Here is a 19,097-nt window from a genome sequence, read left to right on the forward strand (position 1 = left end):
GGAGGGATTACAGCCTGTACTCTATTGGGAAGGAGGGGGGAGAAAAATTTAGTTATTTTCTAAAACTCTGTTATAAGATCATACCTTTTGATATATTCCATTCTCCCCCCCAACTAATCTTGAAAGAAATTTGTTTTCTAAATTATGGGAGGCAACTCCATCTTGAGTCCATAGCTGATACTCATAATACATGTCTATCTCAACATATAAAATCTTTATAAAATGGTAAATAAAAATTAAGAAACTCAGAAAGCAATAAAAATCACTTTAAAGCCACCTCTTCCCTCCTCTCCAAAAGGAGTACTCAGATATTCAAAGACAAATTTGAACAGGGCTTTATAAATTTTTCATTTTATGATGAATAACAGCTTGGGGGGACAATAAAATGTATATACAGAATAAAAACTGCTATATAACCAAACATGTAATATTTCTGCCAGTTCCTTGCAGAAAGAAAACTCATCTGTAACAATACTTATTTTCTGGATACTATTTCAAGCACTTGATACAGTACCTGATGGTACTAAAAAGAAGCTTTCTGTCATGAAAACAGTATCAACATAAGCAGTAACAACTTAATGAAATCAAAATTACTCAAGATTGGTTATTGGGCCCACTTTTTATTGCAATAAAGAACTCTTATCTTTCTGCATTCCTTTTGAACACGCTAGAGCACTCACTAAAAGAGAACCTGACAGAAACTCTGCTCTAGCTTTTATCCTGTAAGAGGACAACAGGACTTAAGAATACAGAACAGAAGCAGAAAGGAAAAAGGATTCTCTCCAAGAGAGGAGAAGCCAAGCTGATAAAATTCAGGAGTATCAGTTCTTACATCTTCATTTCTAACTCATGTGACATCCTCTCCTATAATATTAATTGCTTTTTGAAAGTAAAAGTTTGAATCAGTTATAAAGCTGGCCTACCAAACGGTATTCATTCTGTTTCTGTACTACTTCTGTTGACTATGTCCTTGATATAAACAGCTGCTAAGAAAAAAAAAATTAACCATCCATTACAACTTTCAAAGATATGATAATTCAGTGTTTTAGAGGAGGTATTTTACCAAATGGCTCTCTTATAAAATAACCAAATTAACCTATCTTGAGCTTATGTAAAGTTATCAAGAACAGGACTTTTTTTAGGTCCACATCACGAGGCTTGCAGGATCTTAGTTCCCTGACCAGGGACAGAACTTGCACTCTTGGCAGTGAAAGCCACAGTCCTAACCACTGGACACCCAGGGATTTCCAAATGGCACTTTTAAAGCATCTGTCCTATCCTTGACAACCTTTGACATATTTGCTGTTAGTCATTTGTCCACATAGAGTTTTCCCTTATTCTTTAGTTATGTTGCTGAAATTTCTATTCCACTAATGCCAAAACCAGTCATTCTTAAGATATGGAATTGGTGATGACAGCCAAAAGGCTGAATGATAAGATTAAGAGGTTAGTTAAGAGGTAGAGTTGGGGCTATTTTTTTCATTATCTCTCAAACATTTTATAAACTGCTTTGCTATTATTTTTCTTTTAAAGTAAAGAAGGAATAGGGGGGGAAAGCAGGTGTGAGAGAACTGTAGGACTGAATTTCTTAGGCCTACTCTGGTTAATAGGAGCATAAGTTTTAAGAAGACATTTAACAGCACAACACTGTAAATTCAACTATGCTACAATACAAAAATTTTTTAAAAAGAAGCCATTTACTGATTCATGTTGATGTTTGGTAGAAACCAATGCAATACCATAAAGAAATTATCCTTCAATTAAAAAAAGTTTAAAAAAAGAAGCCATTTAAATGCTTTATCAAAACTTCCTTTTTGAGTAAAATTAGAGGCAGCTATAGATACTTGCATGCTATGACTAAAGGAATATAGTAGACAAAGAGCTAGCTGTTGAGAGGTCCAAATGGTGTAGAAAATATCTACCAACCTCCAAGACCACCTCCAACCTCCAAAAGCAAGAAGTATCCTTAAGATGATCAGTGTGAATTAATACTTTCTTCCGAGGTTACCTATTACCAAGTTATTATTTAATCTCTCTGTAATATAACCCACACATTATAAAAATTCATGCAAAGCACAGCAGTACTCATTTAATTTACAAAATGACTACAGTTGACAGAATTTGTTCATTTAAACTGTCAATGAAGTCATCAGCCTGGAGTAAAATGGGCCCATCATTATATCTCTGTTAGTTACAAATACTTCAGACCACCCCCTGCCTCGATCTAGTTCAGTTCTCTCTTTGTAGCGTTAAATATAAATAACATCTCAGGCAGAAACACTGTACAACACAGAACCTGGTTTCTTCAACTGAAGCACTGATGCACTTATATATCTGAAATCTAAAAATTTATTTCCTAGCCTTGTTCATTCTAGTCTTCCTAATTTAATACTCCTCTTCTTGATGTATACAATCTATCAGATTGAATTTTCTCAGAAATGCAGATAAATTAGTAAACAAATACTTTCCAATAAAGTGCATATTTTAAGCTAAAAAGGTCTATAAAAATCTAAAGAACCAAGAAATTAAATTTTATTATTACCTTATTTGAAAAAATACTTGTAACCATTTTAATTTTCAATACCTTGCTCTGTGTGTTAGAATCTAGATCAGCAAATACATCCTAAAAACTGCATTATTTGCATGCTTACTTAGAAATATATTACTGAAATATTTTGCTTAAAAAGTAGAGATTTTAATTTAGGAGGAGTCTTAGGGTTGAGAACTTAATCAAATCCAGTGATTATGTAGAACGCACCATCCTAACAGTAACTAAAGTTTGTTGAACATTACCATGTCCCAGGATATGTATAACCTTTGTTGCACATACTTTTATCTCCAATTTATAGATGATGAAACTGATAATAATGTGGTAGATTCTTTTTCTCTAAGTTTCTTTCTATATGAAGTTCTTACTTGCTACACTATCTTGGAAAAAATTTGAATACTAAGTAGAAAATAAGATTCCTTCAACACATTTTAATTAAGAAATATCAACTGTCAGTGTAATTTCTCAAAAAAGATATATAATTCATATCAGCAACTCTGACAAAGTTCTGGTAATGCAAACTGTCACTTTGGCATCAGACTATTGGAAAACTATCCTGTATCTTTTCCAGGGCACTAAGAGATTAAACTGTCAATAAAATTGTGGTGCACTCAGCACAAGGACAGTGTGAGGGGAAAAAACCACTTTAAATTTGTTCAACCTGCTAAGGTGGCCATACATATTGCTTTGGGTTCAACTATTAAGAACAACAGACAATGTTAGTAGCTTAGAGTGATCTCTATCCAGGCAAACTACCACCCATTCAAACATATGCTTCAGAAGCACAGTCATAAAAACATAAAAATCAAGACAATATACTGTAAAAGATTTCATTCTTTGGAGTTAGAAGTGAATAGTCAGTAACATGAGATTCTAGAAAGCATATTTAAAATAAAAGATCCTTTCCAGAAAGAACCCTTTGCAGATTAATGTACTGGCTCAGAAAAAAAATTATAGAATGGGCTGGAATATAATTTGAAAGGAACTTCTTTGACCTTTATTTAATTAGGTAGCTTCTAAGCCTTTCACAGTAATAACCACAAATAAACTTTTGTTGTTGTTGTTTAATACACATGTTTTCAAATCATTCAGTCTGTGCATTTTGACTATAATCATTTGTGGCTCTAAAAAAAACATGCTCAAAGTAGATAACAAAATATGCTATCTTGGTAACTAGATTTGTATATCATCTAAATATTGTTTGGTCTTTTAGCTAGGATGTCCCTGGAGACCTATCCTATGTATAAATTTAAACAAAGTTATCAAAATGATGATAACTAAGTAGAATATCGCCACAATAATTAGTTCAGAACCACTATGCCCAACATTTTCTCTGCTGCTAGGTCACTATTCTAACTGTACAATCTTCCACCATTAATCATGTATAGTAGCTGAGATAACTTGTGGATCATGTAGAAATAATTTATTCTTTGCCTCAGGGATTTTCTATTACACAAAGAACTTGTCAATATTTTCCCTTTTGTTATGCCCAATGTTTAAAATAAAAATCAATTTACAAGGAAACAAAACGTATGATGAAATCCTCTGAAAAAATATTGATACATCAATAATTAAGCTCAACTATCTCCACAATTTTTACCCCCAACTTGCCTGACATACATAGAAAGGGCAAACATCTGAAGTATAATTTCTAGGCCAAGGTAAAATTTCCATTTTTAAATGTCAGGAACCTATAACTTTTCTGCATAACTCAAGACAACTGGATATCCAAGTCTTCCAATCATTTGTATAAGGAGGCATACTCTGACTCTGATTCAAAGTGGAGAAATTGTTTCTAGGAGTAGATTCTAAACAGAGAACTCCTATCCACCACATAGATGACTGTGAGGCAAGGCTCTTCTTTTGGAACTCAATGTTCTCACTAGTATAATCTGACTTTATATAGAAATGAACTATTTTATGAAAGCCAAAAACAAAGTATAACTTTAACACTAATATTTACTAGGAAATCTCTCCTATATAATCTTTTGGAAATAATATTCTAGTCAAATTTTACTTCTGACAATCAAAATCCACCTGTATATCAATAATGATCATTTTAATCCAATATACTTTTTTCATGACATAACACAAAAGTGATTTAAACTTAAAACATGGGGTTGGGATACATATAGAATCAGACTATGCCTGGTTCCATTTTCCCTCTGACATTTAAAATTTATGGATTGAAATACAGTTGTCATTTTATCTGTGTGACATAGGCTTTCTTTCCCTGTACTCCAGAACTGTCAAGTCTCATATCTCCCTGTTCATAAAAGTCTTCTATTCCTATTTCACTTTCAGTTTTGAGGGAGAACAGATAGTAAGAAAATAACTAAAAATGCATATCCCATGTGGCACATAAACCCTACCAAAATTCTCATCCAGTGTTTTTATTTTCATGACTCTTTCCTCAGCTATATTCTATTTAAAAAAAAAATCAAATCTGTCTGTCCCTCTGATTGATCAATTACTTAGCACGGTAAAATGTGACTTCCAGATGAAAATGAAAATGAACAGCTTAGAAGAACTCTCTCAATAACCACTTTCCCCTCCAGCTACCATTCTCCTTGCTTATTGTTTTGAAGTAATTTTCTTATTTCTCGTCTCCACTTTTTCTCCTAAATCTGCCCTCTATCAATCCAGTGAAACTGCTCTAATGAGACTGACCACCTCTGAATTTACTAATCTAGTGGAAGAATTTTTAGAACTCATCTACATTTGATCTCTCAGCAGCAAGCAGACAACTCTCTTGTATTTGAAAATTCTCTTCTCCTGGCCTCATGCTCTGTAATACTTAAAGCAGGTTTAAGACACACCCTCACCCTTCTCCCTCCAAACAGGTTTTCACTGCTAAACCATCTCCCAAATAGAAATTCTGGAGTTGTTACTGCAGTTTATACTCTGGACTCCTCTTCAATTATTTGCCTCATTCATCAAATCCTGTATACTCTACATTCTAAATATTTCTTGACTCTCTTCACATTTCTACCTTATTTCTATCATCAGGTTAAAATCCTTACTGGAGATAAGAATTTTAAGGAGAACCTCCTAAGTGATTTAGTCTCTAGTCAATTCTTCATATTCTATTCAGAACAAGCGAGATCAGGCCATATGTCCTGTTTTTAATTCTTCACCAACTTCCTATTGCTCTTAAAATCTAAAACCCTAAAAAGTTCAAAAGGTCCTTCTCAATACGGACTCTACCTATCTCTTGAAGCCACAGCACACCCCAGTCATACTGGGATTCTTCTAGTCATTCTAATGTGATTTTCTCAGAGCCTCTGCAAATGCTATTAATGTCCATTATCCCCTTTACTCCTTCTCCTTGACCTAACTTACTCATATAATCATCTTTCAGATTGCAACTAAAATGCCTCATCCTCAGGAATACCTTATTTGAGCCTGTGCCAGAAGAAACAAAGACTCACTCGTGTGTTCCCCACTAAACCTTGTTTCCTCTTTTAAAATTAACTCTCATGACACGTGTACTTATTTTTACATCATCTGTCTTTACTGTTGGATGAGGCAAAGGGTAGTGGTCATGATCACAGACACTGCAACCAGACTGCTTGGATTTGAACCACATTCCTAACACAGACACACAATGTGTGACTTTAGACAAGTTTCTTAACCTCTCTTTACCTCAGTTTCCTTATCTGAAAATGGGGATAATAATGATACCTGCTGTATAAGACTGTGATGAGCATTAAGTAAATAAACATATAAAAATTGCTCAAAGTAATGTTTGACATACACAAAAAATGCAATATAAGTGTCTATGTTATTATTATGGTTAATAACTCTATTATTATTACTACTATTATTAATTAACTCTATGTTCCAAGCACAGGGAGCATTAGCTTTATTATTCGTGCATCCTGGTACCAGGCCTAGTATTTGCCACAAGGTAACAGGCATTTAATATGAGTTAAATTAATGAAACAGATATGCAGATATGACTCTACTACTTATTTCACTTGTCTTTACACATCTCTTGGAGTCTTGGCGTCTTCATCAGTAAAATGAGGATCATATTACCTCATTAAACAAACTTCTTAACACAGTGCCAGTTACATACTTAAAATTCAATGAGAGCTATTTTTATCATAGACAATTCTGAATTAGAAAACAATTTAACTAAAAATGTAGACATTGACTTGGGTAGCAACAGGTGGAACAAGTGAGTACAGGCAAATGAATTATCTCATCTCCTTTTCCCCAACTTCCAAAAAATGAAATATATCACTAATTGTTAGAATCGAAACTAGTAGTTGGGGAAAAGGAGATGACCTATTTCATTCTAAGCAACTAAGTGATAACTAGTTCTAGAGAATACAAAAAAAAAAAATCTAAATGAAATATGCTTTCATTAACTTTTTTCTTCTAGAATTTAAATACAGTATACACAGATATTTTCCAGTGTGAATATTGAACTTAATTTCCCAACTAATACAGCAGACTTTAATCATTAGATATTTAACAAAAATTAGTTGTCAAAGTACATTTAATGTCATTTAAAATATCACTTGATGTAATATTGTCAAAATGACAATATTAAAATAAACTTTCAACTTGGTGACAGTATATAATCTTAAGGGAATAATACTTAACAAGACACATTCAGTTTTTCCATTCCCAATCTACCCTAGTAGAATTAGTAAAATCTGTTTCAGTGGTTTCTGACCATCCACAAGTCTCCTTCTGTAAGTAAACCTTTCATTAATGTCAAAAGAAGTCTGCTTATTAAAATAATGGATAATTAGTATTTGTGTTTCTAATGTCCCAAATTACCATTTTTATTTCTTTAAATCTAGAATAGAAAATGAGTGTCTGACACATGCATAATTGCCTACAGGTGTAAGTTTCAAACTTAATGGCATTATCAACTTCCACTTAATGATCATCACTGGAATGAATATAAAGCAACTTACTATAGTCATGGCCATAATTTAAAACTCAGGCACAATTATTTCCTTATACCCTCTGAAAAGTTAAATGTTAAGATTATACATTTCTTTTGTTATTGTTGCTACTGTTACTAAAAGAGGGGGAAATTTCTGGCCTAAATATTTTTAACAGGAAAAAATTGCTAGTTTTATTAAGAGGCAAGAGCAGTACATGTCAGAAGAGGCTTTTTCCCCTTATAGTAAGTATAAAAGGGATATAAATAAAAGGAAAATCAAAACTATTATTAGAATATATTATTCAACCTAAATGCAGGACAAATGTAACTGTGCTTATTTAAATAGTTTCTAATTAACACAGAAAGGTTGTCAATGTGTGTACACATAGCTGTAAGTTTTACAGCAAAGTACTTCACAACAGGAGAAAAACAACATATATGCTGTACACCTATTTCTTTAAAAAACATTTTAATAATGAGGCAACCAGGTAGCTGCATTTATGGTCTTAAGGTTTAAACTAAATATATTAGACTAAGCTTTTTTAAAAAATTCAAAATAAATACATGAAAACACTGATCGGAATCAATCAGTTCAATAATGTATATATAATTAGTGAAAGAAAATAAATCTTTGCAGTGAAACATGTCAATTACTATTAAAAAATTTTTATTAGTAACATTTTTATCCTGGTAATCCTAAATCAAAATAAAGAAAATCTATGAACTCTATGGGAAATTAAATTAAGCAACATGTAAAAGCACCTGGACATCTGGAAGATGAACACTGTGAGGTAAGTATAAAACTGAATTATCAATTAAAAAATGTATTAGTGTCTCTTGAAAAGAAAAAAGAAATTTAAAATATGCTTAAGATAATTATTATATATTCAGGAAAAAACTTATTTAATGTACTAATTTTTCCATTCTACAAGGTAAAATGGAGAACAAGGGTCTAGTCAAAGATTAAAATAGCTTATCTGAGGACATCAATTATTCCCTATACATACTCTTCTACAAAGATTCTTTACTTTGTAAACATACTCAGTTTTGAAAATATTACCCCCTCCCAGACATTACCTTTTCTCTGTCTTTTCATTTGTAATGAAAAGCTTACTGAAAGAGTCATCTACATAACAATGTCTCCACTTTAAAAAAAAAATCTTTCTCCTCCAACCACTACTATCTGGCTTCTGCCTCCACATAATAACTGCAGTGCCAAAGCACTGCCAAATTCAAGAAAATCTCTTTGTCCTTTTTATATCTGACAGCCTTACGTCACAATGCACTTACTGGCAAGTTCCTCCCTGAACTTTACTGCTCCCGTGACTTTGGATACAGCATTCTTTCTGCCCTATTTCTCAGATCACTCTTTTTCTGTCTCCTCAGCCAGGTCCTTTTCTCTGCTTGCTCTTTGTAGTATAGACTTTCCTCTTTTCACTTAATCCTCTCTTCCTAAGACCATTTTATCCACTCTCACCATTTCAACTGTTATCTGTAAGTTGACAATTCCTATTTTTATCTCCACCTCAGACTTCTCTGGTGACTTCCAGAAACTATGATATTTCTCCATCTGATGTCCAAAGGTAATTCAGACTAAACATATCAAGAAAATCTCATGTATCTTTTTTCCCCTGTAACTGGCAGTTTCTCCTGAAATCCCTATCTTAGTTGACAGTATTACTATCTATTGCCCCATCGAGACACCTGGGTATCATTCTCTCGTTTTTAAAAACTAATCTTTCTCAAAGTCCCATCAATTCTAGCTCTTAAATATTTAAAAAAAAAAACAAAAAACAAAAAAAAAACCCTGTCCATTCTTCTCATTTCCAACTGCTATACTTTAAGATCAAATTACTCATCCACTCATCATCTCTCACTTGACCCACTGCAATAGGTCATGTGACCTTTTACATGGTCTTGCTATTTTCAATTTTACTCCCTTCCAATCAACCATCTATAAAGCTGCCAAAATGAGCCAATACATAAATCTGGTCATGTTTCTCCCAAGCTAGAATAATTTCTAGGGCATCTCACTGCTTAAACAATTGTTTTATTCACTCATTCAACAAATATCTACTGTTTAATGAAAACAGATATGGTGTTAGGCACTGAATATACCATAGTGAAAGAAAACATTCAGAGAATACAGAGAAAGACAGGTATTAAACAATCCCTTAAATAAAGGTATGATTATAAATTCTGACAAATGTGATGAAGGATAGCAGGTCACAAAGATAAAGAGAGAACTACTTCAGATTAGAATGTCATACTACTTTTGGAAAAGTAGTATCTAAGTGAGTTTTGATAAGTAGAAGTTGCTGAAGACAAAAACATTTTGGTAGAGACAATAGCATTCACAAGAGATTTAAGAGGGAAATGAGCTTAGAGTGTTGTTAGAAAAACCGAAAGAAGGCCAAATTGTCAAGAGCTGAGTGAGTGAAAGGGCCAGAAGTGTAGGGCTCTGCAAGCCAAGGCATGGATTTAGATTGCCTTAAGGGCAAATTTAAATTGCCTTAAGGGAGAAGGAAATGGCAACCCACTCCAGTGTTCTTGCCTAGAGAATCCCAGGGACGGGGAAGCCTGGTGGTCTGCCATCTATGGGGTCGCACAGAGTCAGACACGACTGGGGCGACTTGGCAGCAGATTTGGCAGGCAGCAAGGGCAAACAGTTTAAAAGTTTTAGGCAAGTGAATAACAATATGCTTAGATTTACATTTTTAAAAGTTTACTCCGCCTGGAGATAACAGATGCAGCCTGACAGGATGTGAGAAGACCAGTTAAGAGGTTACTGTATTAGTCCAGGTGAGAAAGACAGCAGTGGGGAGTTTCAGTTCACTTTTATAGTAGACGTTATCTCTAGGTGATAAAACCCTGTAATGTAGAAGTCCCCAGTACATTAAAAGATGTACTGCTGAATAAAAAGGCATGTAAAACCTCAGGACTTAATTCATTTGGATATGCTGTCATTTGAACATTTCTGCTCAGAGAACTTCTTACCAAGTCTATCATCATGCAGCTTCTGCCAAGCCTACTCAATATCTGACCTTTTATATAACATCTCCACTCATAACTGAAAGGCAAATATGCTTTACATGGCCCAAAAAATACTCCTGATTTCTGCCTCCAAACTAGCTTACCCTAGTAAATGGAATCGTGTACCCAGGCATTGATGGCAAAAATCTGGGAGCTATCCTTTATTCTCATTTCTTTCTGTCATATGTCATAATATATATAAAGTAATTACAATATAAATATAATATTCAACATAAATCTATGGAAATTTTTCTGTAAGATTAAATAAAATATGAATTTGGCTACAAACTCTTCAGTAGTATTTACATTCATATAGCCTTACCAAAAAAAGATTATTTGATTAGAGAGCAGTTCTAAACAGTAGTACAATATATTATATATAATATTATAATTGTGTTTTACACTTTAATCATTCTTTACTGTTAATACCTCTACAATAAATGTATAAAGATAAAACACGCATAATTTCTTAGTTCTCAAATTCACTTATGAATTCATTCATTCTCAAGAACAGAAAAACCTATAGCAAATATTTGCCATCTCAGGTCTATAAAGAATAATTTAAGATCAGATGTACAGAAGGAGTTTTCTAATTTGTTTCAAAATTAGTTTTTGAATAATTCTCCAAGAAGACAGTTAAAATTAGATCTATTTCACACTAAATAGGTACTTCAGCAGTATTTCATTTCCTCAATGACAAATGAGTCACCCTACATATGTAAACTTTTAGCCAACTAAAGCTTATGGCTTTAGGGCTAAGTTACTTTTACATTCTTGAAAAGTATTTGTAAAATCTACTTCATCAACCTCTGCTCAAGGCTCCAAAGTCGACTGTATACCTCTCCTACTTCAGAAGGCAAGTGGAAGTGGAGTTATTTTCCCTTCTGATTGGTGACTTTGGAGCTTATCTCTACATTGATAATCGTATTTCTTAAAAGTTAAAGCTACCTAGAGTTCAAGCATCAGACAAGTGAGACATAAAACCAAGTATTATGACAGCAACGTAGTAATACAGAACATTTTTATGCTCAAATAACTTTTCCAAAAGTAGCCACTAGGTAATATGCTAACCTCACACCCAGTTATACAATTTTATGACAGCTAGAATTTGTAAAAAGGGATCTTTTTTATATACATATAATACTGTCAAAGAAATTAGCTTACACAGAAAATAATTTGTATAGGCCAAGGAGGCCCTTTGGGCATAATACCACCTAACATAATTTAGCCCACAAAATACTGACTATTAGACCATAGATCACAACGAAATGCTATGAAAAAGTGAGAGAGAGCTTGGTTTATGCATTGCAATAAAACTATGGATGGATGGGCATAGCGCATCTCCTGTTGCACGCACCCTGTTGCTCGTCAAGTGACATGGATCCAAGCTGTTTGTTAACCACAGAAGAAGGAGAATCTGAAACAAAAATGAGATTTTTAACTTAAAAGTAAGCAGCAGAAAACTGCACAGCAATGTCATGATCATCTCTAAGCTTAAGAAACAAATGTATAATGGTGGGGAATAGAAGTAAGTACTGTGGAGTATTTCCCAAGCAGTGAGTAAGCAAGGCCATGTGCTTAAGATATGTTATTTCAGGCAAGCATTTAGCAACTTTGAGAATGAGTTGAGAAAATGTTCTTCTACTTCCATGCATATACTTTTTATCAAATTCATTTAGCACAGGCACAAGGTGCAAGGTAGATAAAATAGAAACATAGTATCTCCCTCACCACAAGAAAGACTCCTTGTCTTTCTCAAACCCTCTTTCCAGCTCCTTAAGATGGCTTTATTTTGGACTGGAGGATTCAAAGCATGAAATGAGATGCTCACTACACTTAGCTAGATGTTATCTTGAGTTGAAAAAGGAACTCAAAGACATAAGACAAGGAAAATGGTTTATGAGAAATATTTAATGAAGTAATTACCATTACAGAAACATAGTAACTTTTAAAAACTCTATGGTATGTGGTGAGTATTAAAACTGCACTGTGAAGCCTTTGGTTTCTTTAGGTGCCTGGTGAGAAAAGGAAAAGAAAGGCAATGAAAAGGCTTACACTTTGGGCATCATGCTTTCTACCTTGGCTTCAAACAGAATGTTTTATTTTTACCCTTTGGATACACTGAGTTTCTATGTAAAAGAATTTGTCTTATAAATAAATGGGTTCTACTGTTTGAAAAACACTCGTATAAAGTAAGGCAGCATGATGAAAAGGAAAAAGCACCAGTCTAGAATTAGTCAGTGTTGATTCCAACTCTGGTTTTGACAATAACTTAGCTGTGTGACAGAGGACAAGTCAATATTTTTAGGTCTAACACTCTCCTTTCTTCCTGGTCATTTTAGGATCTGGTAGCTAAGAAAGGCATGAGGGAACAAAAGGAGGTGGCTACTATTACTGGCTGGGGTTCCAGTGTCCTAGTAGAGCTACAGGAAAGAGATAATGTGGACAGCAAGCATACATAGCTCTCCACTAAACGTAAGAATAAGTCCTAGTTTCTAACAGCCTATGCTCCAGTTCTTAGCAAATGTTGTTCATAAAAACTCTGCACTTATGACTATCAGTAGCTATTTATAATGACACATTATTCTCCCAACAGTAAGTATTCTCATTTATGAGTGACCATAACTCAATAGCTAAGTTTTCTAATATATCCTTGATTCTTAGCAATTTTATACCACTTGACTGCTTGTACACTGAAAACTGAATCCCGCTACCAAGACTACTAGTATCAATTTCAAACTGTCTACCTTCTGAGGTAACCAGTTTGGTCATAAATTTTTATACTACTAGATTTTCATAAAGCATGATCATCATTTAAATAATAGTATGCTTATCACTGCTTCATTAGAATATTCAGCTCAACAAATCTGTTGCTGTTGTTTAGTCACTAAATTGTGTTCAACTCTTTTGTGATCCCATAGACTGTAGTCCACCAGGCTCCTCTGCCCATGGGATTCTCCAGGCAAGAATAGTGGAGTGGGTTGCCATTTCCTTCTCCAGGGGATCTTTTTGACCCAGGGATCAAACCCACATCTCCTGCAATGGCAGGCATTCTTTACCTCTGAGCCACCAGGGAAGCACCAACAAATCTGTACTAAACAAAAAAGAAAATGGAATGATGGTAATTTAATTGGTTCCCTAATCTAGTCATGCTTTACTTTCTTTTATAAGACTTCTCAAATATCAATTTCTGAGTTAGATACAATGAAGAGCAGATGAGTCGATCTTTGGAAAAAAACAAAGTTATATCCTTTAAGAAAAACAAAAAAAGTGAGTCAGTGAAATAAATATTGGAAAATCTTCCTAGAAAGCCTCTTATGAAATATTTTTTATCGCTATACATTCCATTATACTCTTCTTAAGAACCTGAGAACAACTTTCCATGCAATCTTTTTTCAAATATTTAATTTTTCACAAATCTTATGGAATGCACAAATCTTATGAAATAAAGTGCATCTTACGCAAGTTTTTAAATAAAACACATTGAGAAAGGATCTACAATGCTGTCATCTCAAAGAATTGTATATTTTCGAACTCTTGAAGTATTTAATTAATGAAGCTTAGGTTAAGGCAGAAAGATAATGTTAAACTAAAAAGTCTTCCTTCTGGGTTTTACAGTCTGTCCAGATGTTATATGTATCTGGGGAATAATCTTTCTTCACATGTTGAAGACCAGTTTTTAAGAAGAAATCCTTCTTGATCATTGCTTCCATTCTATTTTTAATTTTGGGTACTATGCAACTGTTTTTGAAAGGATTATCTTCCTGTTACATAAACATTTGAAGTAAAATGTTTCTGTATCACTAGATATTCATAAATATAATACCTATAACTTCTAACTTACAGAAATACTTCCAATATTAATATAATAATCAGAATATCTAATATTTTTAAAAAATAAGTATTAATTCAATGTTGATTGCTTCAATGTTTGCATACTCTACTCCAACTCTCTGTGAAATATCTTCTAGAAAGCACTATCACAAAATAAAAATTGACTATATGGTCCCATGATAATTTATTACAAAATGTAGTACAGTTGGTCAGCTTATTGCCAGTCTCTTAAATTATTATTATTTTTAAAGTAGAGACAAACTTTAAGCAAAAGCTCCTTCCGTCTAAGCCAAGGTGTCTCATGCCTAATTACTATATATCTCCAAACTTGTCATGTTCTAGTTTTGAGAAAATTCTTTAGCCCCTTGACATTCAAACTTTCTTAACTGTAGGAAAAAATAAAGAATTATAATTTAAATAACAAAGATTCTAGTCAGACTCCCTGGGTTCAAATCTGGCTTTTCTACTCAGTAATAATGTAATCATGGGCAAGTTATTTAACGTCTATAAGTCTCAGTTTCTCCATCTGTAGAATGGGGATAATTATGATATCTACCACATAGTGTTCTTGTGAGGATTTAATGAGATAACCTATGTAAACTACTTCAATAGCACATAGGAAAGGGTCAACTAATGTTATTACTTGTTTTTCTCAAACATAGTGTTGAATGAAAAATAATAATTAAAAGAAAAAGAAAAGAAAAATGATGATAGGAAGCTGTTCTGAAAAACATGGAGCACAGTCCCATGTTTAAAGTTCTAAGCGACCCATCACTGGGTTGCTTAGGACCCTATCATTTAAAGTTGTTGAAAAGTACTTGCAGAACTAAGTCAACATCACATCTGATTTACTAAACACTCATGTTATAAACACTAACATGGTGGGTCAAATGCATCCACTTGAGAAGTGCGACCTGTAACTGACATCGTGGACACTGTGGGGAACTGGATATTGTACAGAAGACTGTTTTCAGAGGACTGGGTAAATGCTGATTTTTTCCAATATGGCTCAGTTTTGAAAAGCCCTTTAAAATATTCACCAATGTTTCATACCCTTTACAGGGTATAAAAATTACTTTTTTCTTTTCCAATTGGCAAAACCGTGCCATAAAGTGAAAAAACAGTTCCTACCTGACACCCTCTCTAGGCTGGCTCCATGCTCCAGTGGGGCTCTGTGGTGGTTGGGCCAGTACCAGCAGACTCCACAGGGTGTTGTCACTCTGAGCAGGAGCCAGCAACCCATGACTTCAGGGGACCTGAAATGGAAAAAAAGAGTTGGGTTTAAAATCAGCCATATGCTGAATGCCTCTGCCACAGCTGTTTATGGCATTCATCCGAAAAACATACATACAGCTCATTCAAAACCCTGAACACTATCAACCTTTCATGGTCGCAATATGAGGATATCTTTAGGTATTAATAGCAAGTTAAAGTTACTATAATTAAGATAGTCCAATATTATGTGTACTTTTCTATTCAGGAATATAAAAACTTTATACAGGGTTCTCTATCCCATCCTTGTGCCACGCTAACTAAATAAGTCAATAATTGGGAAACTGAGGCATAAAGCAGCCAAATGACCTGCCCAAGGTCATTTTTCATAAGGCCAGGAATAAGAACTCAGCCAGTCTAACACCTAGACAAGTGATCTGATGAAAGGAAATTCATCTCTTTATGATTTAAAAAAAAAAAAATATCACTGAAAGATTAGAAACGAGTTGTGGTGTATTTCCTACAAGTCTAAAAAAAGTACACTTTTTTAAAACTAAAAATGTGAATATTTTATAGAAATATATACTAATTTTGAAAAAGTATTAGAAATTAGCTATGAATAATTATCATTTACAGGTGTCAAAAATTGTTTTACAGCAGTGGTTTTTGAATTGTGCTTCTGAGAGCAGAGGTGGCTTGGGGGTGGCAAGAGGGACAAGGAATTAAGCTGTCATTTCTTAACACTCTTCTTTATGTTCAATCTCAACAGTGTCATTTATGTATTTTATATTAGAACTTCCCCAAGAAATTCTAATTTCACAGCTGAAAACATGGGAGGAGGAGAATTGTTTAAAATGTATATTAACATCTATCTTATACAGCTCATTTTAAATACTGCTTGGTGCCTTGGAGAACTGTTTAAAACATATGTTACAATCTATCTTCTACAGCTCATTTTACTGTATGATGCCTTTGAATGGTGTTTTAGTCTTCAACTGCCAAGAAATATTGGCATCAGACATGTTCTCATTTGATCCCATTAAAATGTAGAATCTATAAAATGGCTTGAGGGTTTGATGCCATTTTCCTACAGAAATTAAGTATTAGGTAGCTTCATCTATGGCAACCCACTCCAGTACTCTTGCCTGGAAAATCCCATGGACGGAGGAGCCTGGTAGCTTGCAGTCCATGGGGTCGCTGAGGTCGGACACTGAGCGACTTCACTTTCACTTTTCACTTTCATGCATTGGAGAAGGAAATGGCAACCCACTCCAGTATTCTTGCCTGGAGAATCCCAGGGATCGGGGAGCCTGGTGGGCTGCCATCTCTGGGGTCACACAGAGTCGGACACGACTGAAGTGACTTAGCAGCAGCAGCAGCTTCATCTAACACTTAGCCTGTCACAAAATATTCTCATGAGTCCTATACTTTGAAAAGAGAATAAAATATTTACCAGACAATTTAGTCACTCAGAAATTCTGCATTTGTTAAAGTTTCTTGGTTTCCAAAATTACATTAATGTCTCCTTTTAATATCTTATACCTAAAAGGCTTAAACAGGTGAGATGATGATAGAAATATAATTTACTGATAGTATCATCATTTGCTGACACTATGAGGATATCAAGACATAATGGGAAAATGTTTTATGAGAACTGAGCATTCTTCTATTGTTAAAAAGTTAAAATACAGAATGCTAATTTTCTGCAAACTATATTCATGATTTTAGTAGTAATATCTAGTATGAGTGAATGGATCAATTAATGCCCATAATATACACATACAAAATTGTATTCATACATTGTGAAATGTAGGAAAATATTTTGTGAATTGTTGTTCAAATACAACCAATCTCCCTGCTGAATTTCATAAATTTAATTTCTACTCTGTATTTCTATAATTTGGATGTTCCAAAATGAAGAATTTTACATTAAGTCAACTCATCTTTCCTCCTTTTCAAGATTTACTAAATGGACAAGATATTCTTTGTAACAAACTAACAATACATTATTAGCTGTTCTTAAAGTTTTTAGTTACCAGTGTTCCTGACATGTGAAGAAAGAGTAAGATAAAAGCAATGCTAGCAAATAAACCTAGGGCATGTTACAGGTTAGGTTACTAGTGGTCTTATATGAATGCCATGTCAAAAAGCATATGGCACAGATGTACACAATCCATCTCACACTGTAAGGGAAGACAGCAAGCATACACTGAATAGCAGCGCCAAGGGCTTCTAATGTTGGTCCATGAGGCAGCCTCAGGGACCCAAGCAAGTTGTTCAATAACAAAAAATAAGATTAATGTGTTTCTCAGCTTCAAAACTGGCAAGGTGTCTAACTCAACACTGGTTTTTTAAAAATTACCACAAATGTACTGGTTATCAAACTAGTTATTATTTAATAAGAATGATGCCAAGAGTGGGAAAAACAGCATCTTATTTCACAAAAAACATATAACCACCCTAAAGCTTTTTGATTCTAAAAAGAACTGGCTTCAATTCAAACTGATGAACTAGATATAAAGACTCAATGTCAATATTCTCCTAATGTCCACAGTGTACATTTCTCTACCAATAATGAGGCAGTTTTGTTTTATACTCAACTTCACTCTAATACTTGGTTTGTTATCTGTTAAATTTCACTATTCTAAAAATATTTATACATGTAGAGACATTTTCTCTTCCTTATTGCTTTATATGTTGTATATTTTTACTTTTAAAACCCCTGTGCTAAGCATGTGTGTGTGCTCAGTCATGTCCCTCCCACTCTGTAACCCCATGGACTGCAGCCCACCAGGCTCCCCTGTTCATGAGATTTCCCAGGCAAGAATACCGGAGTGGGCTGCCGTTTCCCTCTCCAGGGGATTTTCCTGACCCAGGGATCAAACCCATGTCTCTGGCATTGGCAGCTGTGTTCTTTACCACTGAGCCAACAGGGAAGCCCTGTGCTATACAGCACAAAATCATAGCAAAATGTCTTAATACTAAATGTTACAACTATAATCTATTCAAACTTTCTTATTAATGTATGGGAAAAAATTGCTCTATGGTTAAAAAAAAATGAGAGAGAGAAAAATATCTTTGCTTCACTGATATTCTATTTATATAACAGCAAGTTAAAAATCAGGTCCATAATTTGTTCCAAACATCACATCTATATTGCAGTTATTTAAATCTATTTTATTTCACCATGGTATCGTATAATATGCTTTTGTTACCACAGCACTTAGTGGAAACAGATACTTATTTATAAAGAAGAGGTATCCAGTTCTAACAATATACAGATTAATTCCAAGTAATTTAGTCAGAGTTCTCAAAGTAATTAACTCTCAACTCATCACTCCTTAGAGTGACAAAATAAAGTATGTCAAAGTAATAAATTTCATTGTATGACATCACCTACTATAGTAACTATAGTATAGGATGTGTATTTATTATCTTTCTGAAAGAATTAAGTTGACAAATTATTTTATGCTGTGTCTTTCACTAATTCTTTCAACCGATGTTTACTGAGCATCACGAGCTTTTTGGCTGTTAAAAAAAAGTGAGCCGCTAAAATACTCAATG

The 19,097-nt window shown here is 33.9% G+C and overlaps 1 protein-coding gene across 13 annotated transcripts in view; it reads right to left on the reverse strand.

The window, feature by feature from the left end:
* The window catches only part of DCAF6 (DDB1 and CUL4 associated factor 6), a 183,976-nt gene that overhangs the window by 55,805 nt on the left and 109,074 nt on the right, over window positions 1-19,097 (reverse strand). For 9 of the 13 annotated variants that reach the window (XM_025287419.3, XM_044944078.2, XM_044944081.2 and 6 more), the window contains one exon: window positions 11,845-11,904. The exons of the other annotated variants lie outside the window; for them this stretch is intronic. In XM_025287419.3, coding sequence (XP_025143204.3) covers window positions 11,845-11,904 — 60 coding nt within the window. The remainder of the gene's footprint in view (window positions 1-11,844; window positions 11,905-19,097) is intronic. 13 annotated transcript variants of the gene reach the window in all.

Source organism: Bubalus bubalis, chromosome 6 (assembly GCF_019923935.1).
Source record: "Bubalus bubalis isolate 160015118507 breed Murrah chromosome 6, NDDB_SH_1, whole genome shotgun sequence".
Lineage (NCBI taxonomy): Eukaryota > Metazoa > Chordata > Mammalia > Artiodactyla > Bovidae > Bubalus > Bubalus bubalis.